Source organism: Dendrobium catenatum, unplaced genomic scaffold (genome assembly GCF_001605985.2).
Source record: "Dendrobium catenatum unplaced genomic scaffold, ASM160598v2 fragScaff_scaffold_1125, whole genome shotgun sequence".
Classification (NCBI taxonomy): domain Eukaryota; kingdom Viridiplantae; phylum Streptophyta; class Magnoliopsida; order Asparagales; family Orchidaceae; genus Dendrobium; species Dendrobium catenatum.
Genome location: NW_021319587.1, coordinates 2,072,429 through 2,087,776, shown reverse-complemented (window position 1 = coordinate 2,087,776; position 15,348 = coordinate 2,072,429). Strand labels below are relative to the sequence as shown.

Sequence of the window (15,348 nt, the reverse complement as noted above, 5' to 3'; positions counted from 1 at the left end):
CTAAGAGATTCACTAAAACATAACAGGACCCAAGCTGCAGACTAACTGGAGCAACTATGTTAATCCTCTGAAACTCCTTGGCTTTCTCAAGGCAAACTCTCCATCAACCTCACCTCCTCTCTTTACCTTACGATGTGGACACTCTCCAAAGCTCGCTCTCTCTCTCAAAAAAAAAAAAAAAAACAACTTCTGCTAAAAAAAAAAAAAAAAAACCACTAACTACTCAACCTTCGACCTCAAAAGTTTATGATGTTGAGTTTATAAAGTAGGCTCTTAAAAAATCCTAATTGTCAAATTAATTACTCGAATCATATAATATAAAATTAGGATCGTATAACATTATTAGTTTATTTTGTATCTTCTGATAGTATTGTATAATGAATAGTTATACAATATGATTAGTTTAATTATATCTCTAATTGTATTGTATAACGTACAATAATACAATACGATCAATCCAATCAAATTATAAATCATCTTAGATGAACGAAGGTTTGTTCAGCTTGCTCTATGTTGATCATTATATATGGTGGTGATTGTATAGTATGATCATTAATAAATATTTGATTCTTATTTAATTAATCAATACTTAGGATTGAATTAAAAAAATTATTAATGTTTTTACAGTCTGAAAAGGTTCGTATAGTATGATCAATTCACATTTCAAAATTTAAATTTATCTAATTTAAGTAAGAAGAATTCGACGATGAAATTTCTAAAAATAGCTTATCGTCTTGTATGATTTGGTGGTTGTACGATACAATTAGTTATATGTCAATTTAGTTAAATAGTTAAATTATCTTTTATTTGAAAAGATCACACAATATAATATAGATATACAATATGATTATAAAAAAAATTAAATATTTAATTTTTCTCCCTCCTTATGAGTGTGTGCCTGATTTCCTAGTCAACATACACTTAATATATAAAATGACTCAAGAAAATAAAAAGTATAGACTATATCAAATACAAACTCACTTAGATGCACTAAAAGAATATGCAATAGATTGATAGGGAACTGACATGACCATATGCTATATGATGAGGATATGACTAATAAGTATATGATAAAACTGCATATAAATTACATGATATGTTTTTATACTAACTACTATATGTTCCTATAATTATATGTTTACTGTTTCTACTTGATGTATTTACTTCAGTTATAGATATTGATAGCTTTCTAGGCTAATCCCTCATTATGTGATTTTTACATGTTTTAAAATAAGGGTAAGGATACTGTGGCGTGAGGATGATTAGGATAGTAGGCTTAGTTTTTTTTTTCTCTTTGGTCTTTCGTTCTTTTGTAGTCATAATATGTGTTAGTTAGGCATTTTTTGGTGGAGCATCACGGCTATAGTTTATATTCCTTTGGGTTGGATTAATGTGTAAATATTGGATGAACAGTAAAGCATTTATATTTTTTTACTATTTATATTATCTATTTATGAAGTTAGTAAGCTTTGGTTGATATGTAGAAGATAAAAAAAGTAATTCTTCCAATTTAGGCCTTGGGGCATCACATAATCATTCATGCATAATAGAAATACTATCCACACTAACGGGCATATAACTTTAAATTACATATCATGATCCTCAATATAAAGTTCTTTTATTGGGCATGGATTTTAGTATGCCTAGGGGTCTTTATATACTAGGTAGCGACAATCCTTGCCTATATAAGATTGTAAGCCCAAATGAGTGTCTCTGGTTGCATATAATTGGGCTAGTTCATTCATGTTTTCTGCCATTAGAGCCTATAGGTGCTTCATATGTCCAAATCTATCTTAAAGAATTCATCTATCTAAGGAATCTAAGTTTTTCTTCATTGGATTAAAATCATGAGGCTAATTCTAAATGATGTAATTCTTAGTTGTTGATAGAATACTTCATGAATGAGTTTGGTCCACTACTTGTTGAACTAAATGATTTCAAAGTTGATAGCCTGGGGATGATGGATCAATAAAATCCTATCGAAGTTAATTTCTACCATCTCTTAGATTTCTTACACCCTACCCATTATCATTTTTCTGAGCTCATCATAGTCCAGTATTTGATGATTCAATGACCTTAACTATAAGGACTTTTTATGTAAAAAAATGATCATATATCTTGCTTAGTCATAGTGGTTCACCCTCTATCTTATCGATTAATAAGTCTTTAAGTATAAACTATGCCATTAGGCCAATAGCTTTTGAATTAAAATTTTTTCTTTGATAATTAACATTTAAAAAATCAAGATAAAGACATGTTATGTATGTTGAAACTTTCCTGATAAGATATCTGCTAGTGTAATTAAACTTAAGAATCTTAGTCCATTTGGAAGATGGAATAACCCACACTCTCTTAATATAAGTTTGAGTTGATATGACTTCTCATGAATATTTTAACACAAATTTCGATAGGATTTATATATTGAGGTTATCTATATGTGCTCCTTTTCTTATCTCTTGTAATGAGAATCTTATACATGAGAATCAAATCTTCACATCATCATCCCTTTTCCCACCAACTCATTTATCTTCCCTTAGTTTATCCAAAACACATCCTTTGGCCACTTTCACCACACCAAATAAAGTTACTCATCCCTTTTCCTTTTTCCAATTCCATGACTTACCACTCGATCAAATTTTAAAATAGAAATTTACAAGGGGCCTTCTAAAGTGGATTCTGAATGGATTTCGATGGCAGCTTGAAGAATCTTTTACGAACTTGCACTTTCCCTCTTTCTCTTTGTCACTTTACTCCTTTTGTGATCGTCATTCCATAGTCCTAGTACCATTGCCACCGCCTTGGTCATTCCCTTATTATCTCATGGAGGAATTTTATAGGCATGGGATAACCTTGAAATTGTTGTTGTTGATCAAGAAAGGCACACTCTTGTGCATCCATGGAAATTGTACATGTGGTAGACTTGTATAATGGGTTGAAGACCTTGAGTATGTAGGGACAGGGCTTCTAAAGGATGGAGCTCTCAATGCCAAGTGTTAAGTAGTAAATATATACCAATCTGTTGGGGGCGTAGTAAATAACTCTTGAAACAGTTGAGCCTTAGAATCCTTGTTGAATTGAAGAAGTCATTTGAGAGGACCTATGGGATGAGTAGTTGAGAAGGTTACTCGACACCAAGAAGAAAAAAATTATGCTCTACAACGAAGAAAGTGATGACTGTTGAGGAATAGTTCTCGAAAGCCTAGATACAAAGATTTTGTTTTTTTATCTTTGAGATTTCAAAATGGTTGCCAAATGATTATCAAGCAATTAAATTTAAGCTAATTAATAAGAAATCAATACTAATATATTGGGAACTTAACCAATATTTCCAGTAGTAATCTTTTTATTCTCTGCTTTCACATTAATCTAAATACTAATTAACATTTTGTCCCCTGAAAAACAAGCAATATAAAAATCAGGAAGCATTGGTAGTTTATTCCAACTTTTTCTAAAAACATGAAGAGTTCTCATCCTATTTTGATACAGCCACTGTAGCAATTTCCTTCATATCTTTGTCAATCTCAACACCTTCTTTATTATAAACGTAGAACTTAGAAACCACTAAAAATAATATGAAATTAATCACATTAAGAACAGCAAAAAATCCATAATAGTAATCCAAATGAGAAGCATTCAAATTATTCTCAATCCATCCTTTCTTCCCTCCTTCTCTGGTCACCCTTGCCACAGTTGATAGAAGAAAACTACTGACAAAATTTCCGATTCCAATACTCGTAGTAAAGAACGAAGCACCCAAGCTTTTCATTCCTTCAGGTGCTTGATCATAGAAAAATTCCATCTTTCCGACTTCCACTAACATCTCTGCAACTCCCATCAAAACAAATTGTGGAGACAGAATGAAAACTGTTAAAGGAACTATATCCTTTTGATAAACAAGATGATGACTTTTCACAACGCTCAATCTCCATCGCTCAATTAGGGCCGCCATGATCATGATGAAGATGTGAAGTCCTTCACCTATGCCAATCCTCTGTAACATTGTGACGCCTCTTGAATTTTTGGTGCGCTTTCTCATAAATGGAACAAAGCATCTGTCATAAATAGCAACACTTGTGAGTGTGCCAATGGTGAAGAAGGAAGAGAGGCTCGCCGACGGAATTTTGAAGTTTCGTCCTACGTTGCGATTCAAGTTGACTCCTTGCTTGATGAAGAGGGTCAGGACTTGGGCCATCATCACACTTGGAATGATTGACGTGATGAAGACTGGTAGTAGTTTAATGATTTGCTTGGTTTCTTCTACCTGAGTTACGGGGCATAACATCCATGGACTATCTGAGCCAATCATCACAGCTGCCTTATCAAAAAACCTAAGTGAAAGTAACAGCAAAAGGTTCAAATTTGACTCAATTGGCAAGTAAAAAAGCTTTCTTGAGCAACATATATTATTAACCTTAATGAGGCTGAGTGATTGATCTTGTAATGAGCCTTCTTTGCGTAGTACTCCGAATCAAGCTCATATAGCTCTGTTGAATCAACAGGGCAAGGGACCTTCCATTTCCTGACAGAAGCCACCAAGACCTGAGCTATCCTTGTGATGGGACTACCGGACGGCAACTTAAGCCGATAAAATGGAGTGCCAATAAAGAAAACCAGTATTGAAAAGGCTAATGCGACTGTGGGAATGATATAGCCAACTGAAAAGCTAACATTATCTTGGATGTAGACAAGGAATGTGCTCGAGAGGAGGTTGCCGATGAAGATGGCAAATGTCCACCAGTTGAAAAATGAGAGCTTTAGGGCCTTTTCCTTTGGGTCATAAATATCAAATTGATCGGCTCCCAAAGTTGATATATTGGGCTTTGTTCCACCAGCACCCAATGCTATTATGTACAGTGCTAAAAAGAAGATGTTAACTTGGATTTGCTTTGTTTGTGTCTTGCAGTCTTCAACGTTTGATGAATTACAAGCCGAAGGTCTCAATGAAGGGAGTGAGACAGTAAGAGACAGAAGGATCATTCCCTGATAAAATAGATTGTTTTATTTGTAAAGGAGAGATTTTTAAGAATGATAATTAGTGCCTTGATGAAAAGGATTACCAATAAGTAGATTGCAGAAGATAATATGAAAGTCCAGTATCGACCGAGATGAGAATCGGCAATATAGGCACCTAAGATTGGTGTCAGCATTATAGTTCCTAACCAGTTTGTGACATTATTTGAAGATTCTACAGTGCCTTGATGAAGCTTGTTTGTGAGGTAGAGAACCAGATTTGGTGCCACACCAAAATATGCCAGCCTCTCAAATACTTCGAAAACTATACAAATAAAAAAACGTCACTACTTTATCAGCGAGAAAGTTTTTAATTTGTCTGAATGAAAGCATTGAAGTGATGCCTTATTAGTTGGGAACAAAAGTCTCAGCTTGCTCAAGAACAGAGTAAACAGGCCAGGATTAAAAAACAAGAAGCTAGAGAGCAAGAGGCAAGGATTTACCAACAATAAAGGAACAAGCAGACCATCTTCCTCCTTTTGATCTAAGACAAGGTCTGCCTTTTATATCTATTGTTCCATCCATAGTGTAATCAGTATTGTTCTCCTTATGTCCCTCACCCTTCTCTGTATGTGCCATTTCTGACGAAGAGAAAGCTTCAGGAGTCGCAGTAATGGAACCTTGCGCCCTCTTAATAAATAGAAGAAGCTGAGACCAAAAACTTTAATTTAGCCCGTAGTGCTCGAATTGTTTAAAAATTTATATTTCCAATTATATTGTGGAAGCCATGAAAGAGATGAGGATAATTTATTTTATTAAGGCAAATTGAAGTGAATATTTAATTTTCAGCACTTGTCCGAATAAAATAAATCCCCACTCCAATATTGAATGAAGTGATGAAAAGTGTTGAGAGAGTAGTCTCGTCCTTTAGCCAGAGAGATAGGACGGATACAGAGAAAGGGATATGTCGTTCTCAGAGCAATAACAGAGAAAGTTTTTTTTTTGGGACATTTAGGCCATTTAAGGCAAACTCACACACACAACGCATACACAAAGACTCGAACCCAAGACCTCTTAGTTGGAGCATAAGCTCTCAACCAACAAGCCAAGGTGAGCTGTGTACAGAGAAAGTAAAGAGATGTTTTTCTATTATTTCTTTTGTTACAGAAGAGCTAAGTATATATAGGCAATATTGATAAAGAACTGTACGACCTATTCTAACGTTAACCTTGTAACCCAAACATTGCTTGACACGTAGAATGTTTGTTAACATCCCCCTTCAAACTAATGGCTACAAGGTGGCTGTGAGTTTGCTGGAGAGATACTTGAATCTTTGTGTAGGTAAGGCCTTTGTGAATAGGTCGGGAATTTGGTCGGTTGTGCATATATGATGGACGGAGATGTGGTGTTTCTTGATGCAGTCCCGAATAAAGTGACAGTCGACCTCTATGTGTTTTGTACGTGCGTGGAAGACCGGATTGTTGGCGAGTGAGATTGCCGATGTGTTGTCGCAGTAGACGATTGTAGGGAGATCTTGAGGTGTGTGGAGTTCTTCTAGAAGTCGTCTTAACCATAAAATCTCGGATGCTTCGGCTGCCAGTGCTCGGTATTCAGCCTCTGTGGAGGAACGAGCTATTGTGCTTTGTTTCTTGACTTGCCAAGAGATCGGAGATTGACCAAGAAAGTTGCAAAAGCCAGAAATAGAGGTCCGGTCTTGATGATTGCTTGCCCAGTATGCGTCAACATATCCTTGTAATAAAAGAGATTTGCGGTTTAAAGGAATACCGGTTAACGTAGTACCTTGTATATATCGGAGAAGGCGCTTGAGAGCATCATGATGAGTGTTTAGTGGTAGGTGCATGTGTTGACATAGCTATTGTACGGCGAATTGAATGTCCGGTCTGGTAAGCTTGAGGTACTGTAGATAACCTATAATTTGTTTGTAGAGGTGCGGATTATCATACGGTTCGGTAGAGGCTGAGGACGTCGTCGTTTTGGTAGGGATTGGTGTAGAAACTGGTTTGGATTGCGCCATCCCGGCTTTATCGAGGATTTTCTTGGCATAAGCTTGCTGATGTAGGATGACGCCGGTGGTGGTTTGGTTGGTTTGAATACTGAGAAATTGGGACAGTGGTCCGAGATTGCGCATCTAAAAGTGATCATGTAGGTTAGAGAGAAGTTTGTGTATTTCGGATGTTGAGTTACCTGTAAGGAGTATATCGTCGACGTAGATAAGGATGTAGATGCGCGTATTTCCGCGTTTGAACGTGAGCAACGAGTGATCGGATGAGCTGATTTGGAATCCGTATGTAACCATGTGGTTGGATAAGGTAGCGTACCACTCTCGAGGGGATTGTTTAAGCCCGTATAGAGCTTTCTTCAGACGGCAGACATAATTTGGATGGATGGAGTCTTGGAATCCGGGTGGTTGATGTATGTAGACGGTGTCGGATAGTGTCCCGTGGAGAAAGGCGTTGGACACATCTAATTGATGGATTATCCAATTGTCATGAAGGGCTAAGAGAATGAGAATACGTACGGTAGGCATTTTGGCCACGGGGCTGAAAGTTTCAGTGTAGTCGATGCCGTGTTCTTGATTGTTTCCTTTGGCGACGAGGCGGGCTTTGTAGCGGGCTATGGTTCCGTCAGAGTTGTATTTGGTGCGGAATGTCCATTTTGATCCAAGGACGTTTTGAGATGTGTTGGGAGGTACTAGTTCCCACGTCCATTGAGATTGTAGAGCTTGAAATTCTTGATACATCGCGGTGTGCCATTGTTCTGATTTGGCTGCCTGATTGTAAGTGGTTGGTTCGGTTGTTTGAAGTGCGTGGACAAGATCAAATATTTTCTTTGGCTGGTGATGGCCGATTTTTAACCGGGTGAGCATATGGTTCCCTTGTGGCTGTGGCGGGTTCTGAGAGGTTGCAGATTGACTGTTATTAGTGGGTGTGGTTGGATGAGAATTAGTTGAGCTCGCGTGGATTAGCCGTTGTTCTGAGACCGGAGTGTGTGAATTTGTTGTTCCGGAGTGGGTAGCCCTATTGTGGTTGATATTGGAGCTATATTTGGTTGGAGAGGGGACGGTGGATGTACTAATGCTAAAGGTGGGAACGAGCAACAGGGGTGGTGTGGGTGGCTGGGCGGAATGCTTATTTGTGGTGTGGGCTGAGTTAGTGGCGTAAGGAAAGATTGATTCGTTGAAGATGACGTGATTTAAAGTGTAGATCCGATTTGTTTGAAGGTCTAAGCAGCGGTAGCCTTTTTGCGCTGTGGCGTAACTGATGAAGACGCATGGGTGAGATACCGGGGAGAGTTTGGTGGTTGTGTAAGGATTGAGCCACGGGTAACAGAGGCAACCGAAGACTTTAAAGGAGTTATAGTTTGGTGGATTTCCGAAAAGTATTTCATATGGTGATTTTGATTGCGTATTGGGTGAAGGTAGGCAATTTATTAGCAGATTTGCGGTGAGCACGGTATCAACCCAGAATTGTTGAGGAAGAGAGTCTTGAGTTAATAGGGTGCGAGCGGTCTCGGTAATATGGCGATGCTTGCGTTCGGCGACTCCGTTCTAAGGCGGAGAGTAGGGGCAGGAGGATTGCTGTAAAATACCGTTGTTCCGACAATAGTTTAAAATTTTATTGTTTATAAATTCACCACCGTTATCTGTTCGAAGAATTCAGATCTTGCTATTGAATTGACGTTCTATAAGTTTTTGAAGTTCGATGAATTTATTAAACACTTCTGATTTATTTATAAGAGGAAAAATCCAAGTGAAATTTGAAAAATCGTCAATGAATAACACGTAATATCTAAAGCCGGTATTCGAAGTGATAGGAAACGGACCCCAGATGTCCGAGTGAAGAAGGGAGAAAGCATTTTAAGTTACAGTAGTAGAAAGATATGTAGGTAATCTGTGGCCCTTGGCCATTTTACAAGAGTTGCACATGATTGGTGAAGTTTTAATGTTGCTGTGGCGTTTGGATATAGCAGCCAAAGTGGATGCAGATGGATGGTCTAAACGCCTGTGCCAAAGGTCTTGGATATGTTGCACGGATATGAGAGCAAGTCCGTTGGTGTGAGAAGCCACGCGTTTTGAGATTTGGAAGGGATAAAGACCGTTAATAGCTGGACCCGTGAGAAGACGGCGGTGGGTCTTCCGGTCCTGTATTTCGTAGCCGTTAGGAGAACAAAATAATAATGCAGTTGTTATCCTGAGTTAATTTTTGTACATAGAGTAGATTGAATGAGAGATTGGGTACAAGATTGAGATTCTTTAATATCAAGCTACCTGTTGGCGTTGGTAGAATACCTTTACCCGTGTTGTGTATTGGTAGTTGATGACCATTACCCAAGATTACTTGACTTGAGCCGTTGTAGCTTTGAGCCTGTTGAATATGATTGGGGTCGGAGGTTAGATGGGTTGAGGCGCCGCTGTCGAGGAACCAATCGAAGGATGTAGATGGAGTTGGGGTTGTAAAGAGAGCCGGCGTGGGATCGGAGGTGTAGGTGTCGTCGTGTCTGTACCAGCACTTGATTGCCGAGTGGCCGAATTTGCCACATATTTGGCATGTCACGGATGAACGGTTCTGTTTGCCTCCACGGTTCTGATTTGGTGTGGTAGTTTGGCGGGCGGAAGAATGTCCCCGAGGCTGGGATGACCGACCGCGGCCTCTTCCGCGGCTTGCGGTCAGAGCTGTCTGATTGCCGGTAAGATTTAGAGATTGAAGATCTCGAAGAGTTTCGTGAGCCAGGTTTAGTTCTTCACTACACAAAAGAGTGTAGAGTTCGTCAAGGCTAACGGAGTGAAGGTTTTGCGGATAGCTGTTTTGAACGCTTGATAGGTATTTGGAAGGCCATTGTGGGTGTAGTGAATAACGTCTTCAACATCGACAGGGGCTCCGGTGACGACGAGGGCTTCGACTTTGGCCTTGACGTCAAGAAGGTATTGCGTCATATTCTTGTCTTTCATGGACAAAAAATGTAGTTCGTTTTTTAGGTGTGCGATTCTTGATCTTGTGCAGGATTGTAGGCGGACGTCTAGAGTTTGCCAAATTTTGGAGCAGTGATTGACGGAGAGCACGTATGGTAAGATGGCCGGTGAAATGATTGAGTAAAGAGCAGCAGCGAGGTTTTGGTCTATGAGGACCTAGGTGGTGTGAGCGGGATTTGAGATTTGTTGGTTTGTACCGGAGAGGATATGGGGAGGCGGAGCAGCAGTGGTTCCATCCAAGAATCCTTCGAATCTGTTTGCTCGAAATAACTTAAGCACTTGCGATCTCCAGATTGAGTGATTTTCGGCTGTGAGAGTTTGAGCCGTGACGTTCTTGATGCTGTTCATCAAGAACTTGAGGGAAGAAGGAATTTGAGGTGAAGGAAACTTGCCATCCGAAGTGATGTTAGCGTCCGGAGCGACTGGCTGAGCGGCGGACATCGTTGTATCAGTGGACATGAGAGCCGAAAGTGGTTTAGTCTTAGGGAAAACCTGAGACCTCTGATACCATGTTGAGAGAGTAGTCTCGTCCTTTAGCGAGAGAGATAGGACGGAGACAGAGAAAGGGATATGTCGTTCTCAGAGAAGTGCCAGAGCAATAACAGAGAAAGTAAAGAGATGTTTTTCTATTATTTCTTTTGTTACAGAAGAGCTAAGTATATATAGGCAACATTGATAAAGAACTGTACGACCTATTCTAACGTTAACCTTGTAACCCAAACATTGCTTGACACGTGGAATGTTTGTTAACAAAAAGTAGGGGATATTAAAATGGGTTTTCGGATCGAGTTTGAGTAGAACTCGGAGTTAACCCGAGTCCAAACGGATTGATTCGAACCTGAACCCGTTTTATAAATGGGTCGAAAATTCAGACTAGACCCGACATTCATGGGTTACCGAGTTGACCCAACTCGACTCACAATCTTGAAACACAGTCAACGAAGTCAGGACACGAGCGCGAGTACGGGTGCACCGGTGCGAAGTCCAGGCCTGAGCGCGGGTATGAGGGAGGGCTCGATGGCACTGCGTATGGAGGGCAGAGTTTAGACGCGAGCGAGAGTTCGCATGAAGGCTTACTGGAGCTGCGGTGTAGAGGGCGTAGTCCGGACACGAGCGCAGGTTCACGAGAGGGTTTGGTGGCACCTGACAGCTGGCGCTGCGGTGTGGAGGGAAGAGTTCGATTGCAGTGCAGTGGATATAGTTCGGACGTGAGATCGATTGATGCGGCCTACGAGCAGGCTCCACTAACGACTCGCGAGCGCGAGATCGTGTTGAAGAGGGCAGAGTCCGGGTGCCTCTAGGTCATTTCGGGTTTTCAAGTCATCCCGAACCCCACCCAATTTTATAATCGGGTCAGAAAATCGAATCCGAACCCGAGCTGTGTGGCAAACGGGTTGATCCGAACCCGAAATTTTTTGGGCAGAGTCAAGTTTTGACACCCTTAATGAAAAGTAAAAAAAAAACAGGGGTTTTGACCATCGCTTTTGGGATTCTCCATTAGATTCATCATTCTTGAATGCTTGATTATGTCTTCATTTAGGATAGTTTTTTAATGTTATTATTTTTTCTGCTTTTAACTGAAAAAAGTAGTAAGAAAATTGCCTCAAACAAAGAGGTGAAATTTTCAAATTAGTTTGGTTTTCTTATTTCATTTTATTTTAGTTTTTCTTATGGTTAATGAAATTTTTGTCTTTGAAATTTAGGATGTTTGCCAAGCATGATGGTACCAATATCTAATTACCAAATCTAAAATAAAATCCAATAAAATTTACTCAAGTAAACCTTTAAAAATATGTCACAACTAATAAATTAATAAGACTTAGGATCTATTTGTGATGATTGTAGTTTTTTATAAAGATGATTATAAAGCTGCAATGAAAAAAATAATTTTTTGAAAGCTATAATAAAAAATAGTTTCCTAACACAAAAAATTTTAAAAGCTATGACCAAATAAAAACTATAATAGAGTTCTGAAAAGCAATGCTTGAAAAAACATAGAAATAAACAGCTAAGTTTTTTTAGATATATTATAATGTTGTTATTATTGATGATGGTGATATATAACATATATATTTGCATCTATAATCTTGAAGGGTAAGTTAATGTTTAAGTTTTAGATATAGTACATCCTAAAGTCAACTATTTGGTATATATTATTTCCTCATGCTTGAAATGATCACTTTCTTTATAATATTTCTTCCTATATCCAATTGTAACTATTTTAATAAAATATATTTGATCATTGAATTTTGACCTTTTGTCCACAACTTTCTCCCTCCCCCCTCCCTCCTTTTCTCCCTCTACACCCACACAGACGAGAGATTATTACGTGCGGAGATCAGATACAAAAAATCATTCAGTTTTGTCTCTGTGAACAGTAAAACATAGTTACTGTTTATCATTACGCTTTTATTATTCAATGCTGTGATTTTATTGTTCATAGAGACAAAATTGAAAGGTTCTCTGTGTCCGATCTCTGCATGTAATAATCTCTCTCTCCAACAACAATATATATATATATAAATATATATATATATATATATTATATATATTTAATATATATATTATATATATATATATATATATATATATATATATATATATATATATATATATATATATATATATATAATCATTCTTCTCAAGTAATTGAAATAATTTATTTTTTTAAATGCCTCCAATGTATTATTAAATAATGATGAATCAATTAAATTTAAGCTAATTAATAAAAAAATCAATACTAATATATTCATCTAAACACTAATAATTAATATTTTTCTCCCTTAAAAAATAAGTAATATAAAACTCAAGAAGCTTTGAGCTTATTTGACGTTATGATATGAACAACATTCATGAATTCATTCCTATTATGAGACAAATACCGCAACAATTTCCTTTACTCTCATTGTCAATCTCAAAATCTTCCTATTTATAAACATAAAGCTTAGAAGCTGCTTAATTAATAATAGAAAATTAATCACATTAAGAGAATCAAAAAAAAAAAAATCATGAATGATCCAAATAATAACTAAAAAAGGGTATTAATAGTCAAATAGTTACAACTCTCAAAAATTAGGAGGTCATCTCACTACAAAAAAAAATGTTAATTTCCGGCGGAAATAAATCCGTCAGAAATTCAGGCGGAATAGTTCCGACGGATTATTTATGAGATTTGTGACGGATTATACAATTTTCTGAAAAATTATAAGAAAATTATAATTATCCATTTTGTTAATTTAAATTAAGTAATTTAATAACTTATTATCAAATTAAATTAATTAAATCAAATATTATTAAACTAAAATAAATAAATAGTCTTAATAATTATTGTTATGTTAGATTAACTAATTTAAATTAATTAATTATCTAATCTAAAAATTAATATTAAATAGTTTTTAAAATAAATATTGTTAAATTAAATTAACTAATTTAATAATTTATCGTCAAATTAAATTAAATTATAAATTGTTAAACTAAATTAAAGAAATAGTTTCATAATATTTATTAATTATTATGTTATCAACTAATTTAAATTAATTAATTAGCTAATCCAATAAATATTATTAATTAAATTATTCTAAAAGTTATAATGATAGGCATTTCAAATAAAGAAGATAAGAGGTTGATGCAAAGGTCCAAACTTTGGCAAGTCTTTAATTTAATTTGGCGTCAGAATTAATAATTCCAAACTTTATCATTGTGAAAAGTTAACATTTTAAAAAGGAAATTGGAGGAAGGTGTCATATAAATGAAGACCATTTGTTGGTTTCACAATATAAGGCTAAGTAGTGGTGAATATGTTATTTTTCAATGAATTATTTAAAATTAAACCCCACTCATAAATGTTTAATTAAGTAATTTTGGCCTGATGGAAAATAAGTGCTAAATATTTTTAAATGGGGTTTTTTCTAAATTGTTAATTGTATTGATAGAAAAAAATGCAGAGTAAAAATTTGGTAAATACATACGACGAGAGCACGAATCTGGTGAACGTGTATATAATCTAGCATTTTTAAAGATAGGCGAGTTACTAAAAGGCACATATGAATATGAATGTACCATTTAAGGGCTAAATGTTGTCTAGTTGCAACAACATATAATATTAGATTTCAACATTACCCATTCCAAAACTCCAAAATATATGCCCCCATCATCATAATAACCGTGAACATATCTAGGGGTGTCAATTTTGGATCACGGGTCAGGTTCGAGTTGAACCTGGAATTGATCCGGGTTCAAACAAGTCAACCTTAACCCGACCCGAGTATGTAAACGAGTCGGAAATGCTGACTCGGAGTAGACCCGTCGGGTTGCCGGTTGACCCGAACAGACACGGGACAGCGGAACGCGTGGAGGCGGGCGGGCTTGAGAAGGTGTGGTCAGGTGCACGGGCTGGCACGAGTAGGTGTGCGCAGATAATCACGGGCGAGCGTGAGCTGGTAGGCGCGATCGTGTGCACTAGTAGGCATGGGCGACCTCAGCGGGCGCGTGAATGCAGGCAAGCATGCAAGCGGCGGGCTGGCAGGTGCTGTCACGCGGGCAGCCGGGGCAGTGCGGGCACCTCATTTTAAACGGGTTTGCGAGTTGACCCGACAACCCGTCAGGTCAACAAGAACCCAACCCATTTTTCAAACGGGTTAAATTTTGGAACCCGAATCGAACCCGTTTTTAAATCGGGTCGGGTCAAACCTAAAATTTATGGGTCGGGTTTGAGTTGGGTTTTCGTGTCATGTCAAATATTGACACCCCTACCTATATCATTTCAAAAAGAAAAAAAATATATGTGTAAAAAGTATCCAAGAATATCGAGAATAGCATTCAAGCTCCATGGATAAGAAGTAGACACCAAGAAGCTTTCAAGGTGAAGAATTTGACTCTGGAGTTCTATCACCCAAAAATTGAAAAACCCAAAAGGTGGCCACCCCATTCATGAATAAAAACACAAAAAACCATTAAAATGAGTACTTCCATCCTCCAATTATGGTCATCCATGAATAAGAAAAGAACATATTGACCTATAGAAACATCATCTAGTCATAATACCTCCTTTAAAAATGCAGCAAGATGGAATTATTTATAAAATTCATTACAAACAATACGACAACAACAAAATCAAGCCTTTGTCTCACTAATGGGGTCGACTACATGAATTATTTTACTGCATTATTTCATGTTAAAAGTCAAATTCTTTTTTAAATCTAATAAAGAAAGATCTTTTTTAATATTTTCTAATCAAGTCTTTTTAGGTCTACCTCTACCTTTCTTAACATAAGATACCTCTACTTTTCGAACTGAGACATCCAAAGGCCTTCATTTTATGTGAACAAACCATCTAATGCGACTGTCTCTAATCTTATTTTCCTTTAGAGTAGTAGCAGTGTATGTATCAATATCAGTAACAATCATGT

General features: G+C 37.2%; 1 protein-coding gene across 1 annotated transcript; it reads right to left on the bottom strand.

Moving 5' to 3' along the window:
- Window positions 1-3,409: 3,409 nt before the first annotated feature.
- On the bottom strand, window positions 3,410-5,745 carry LOC110095558 (protein NRT1/ PTR FAMILY 5.2). The gene is made up of 4 exons (XM_020821151.2): window positions 5,454-5,745; window positions 5,058-5,275; window positions 4,412-4,980; window positions 3,410-4,328 (listed from the first exon to the last, which is right to left on the bottom strand). The coding sequence occupies exons 1-4, from the start codon at window positions 5,587-5,589 to the stop codon at window positions 3,473-3,475; spliced, it is 1,779 nt and encodes a 592-aa protein (XP_020676810.1). The 5' UTR covers window positions 5,590-5,745; the 3' UTR covers window positions 3,410-3,472.
- Between the last annotated feature and the right edge of the window lie 9,603 nt (window positions 5,746-15,348).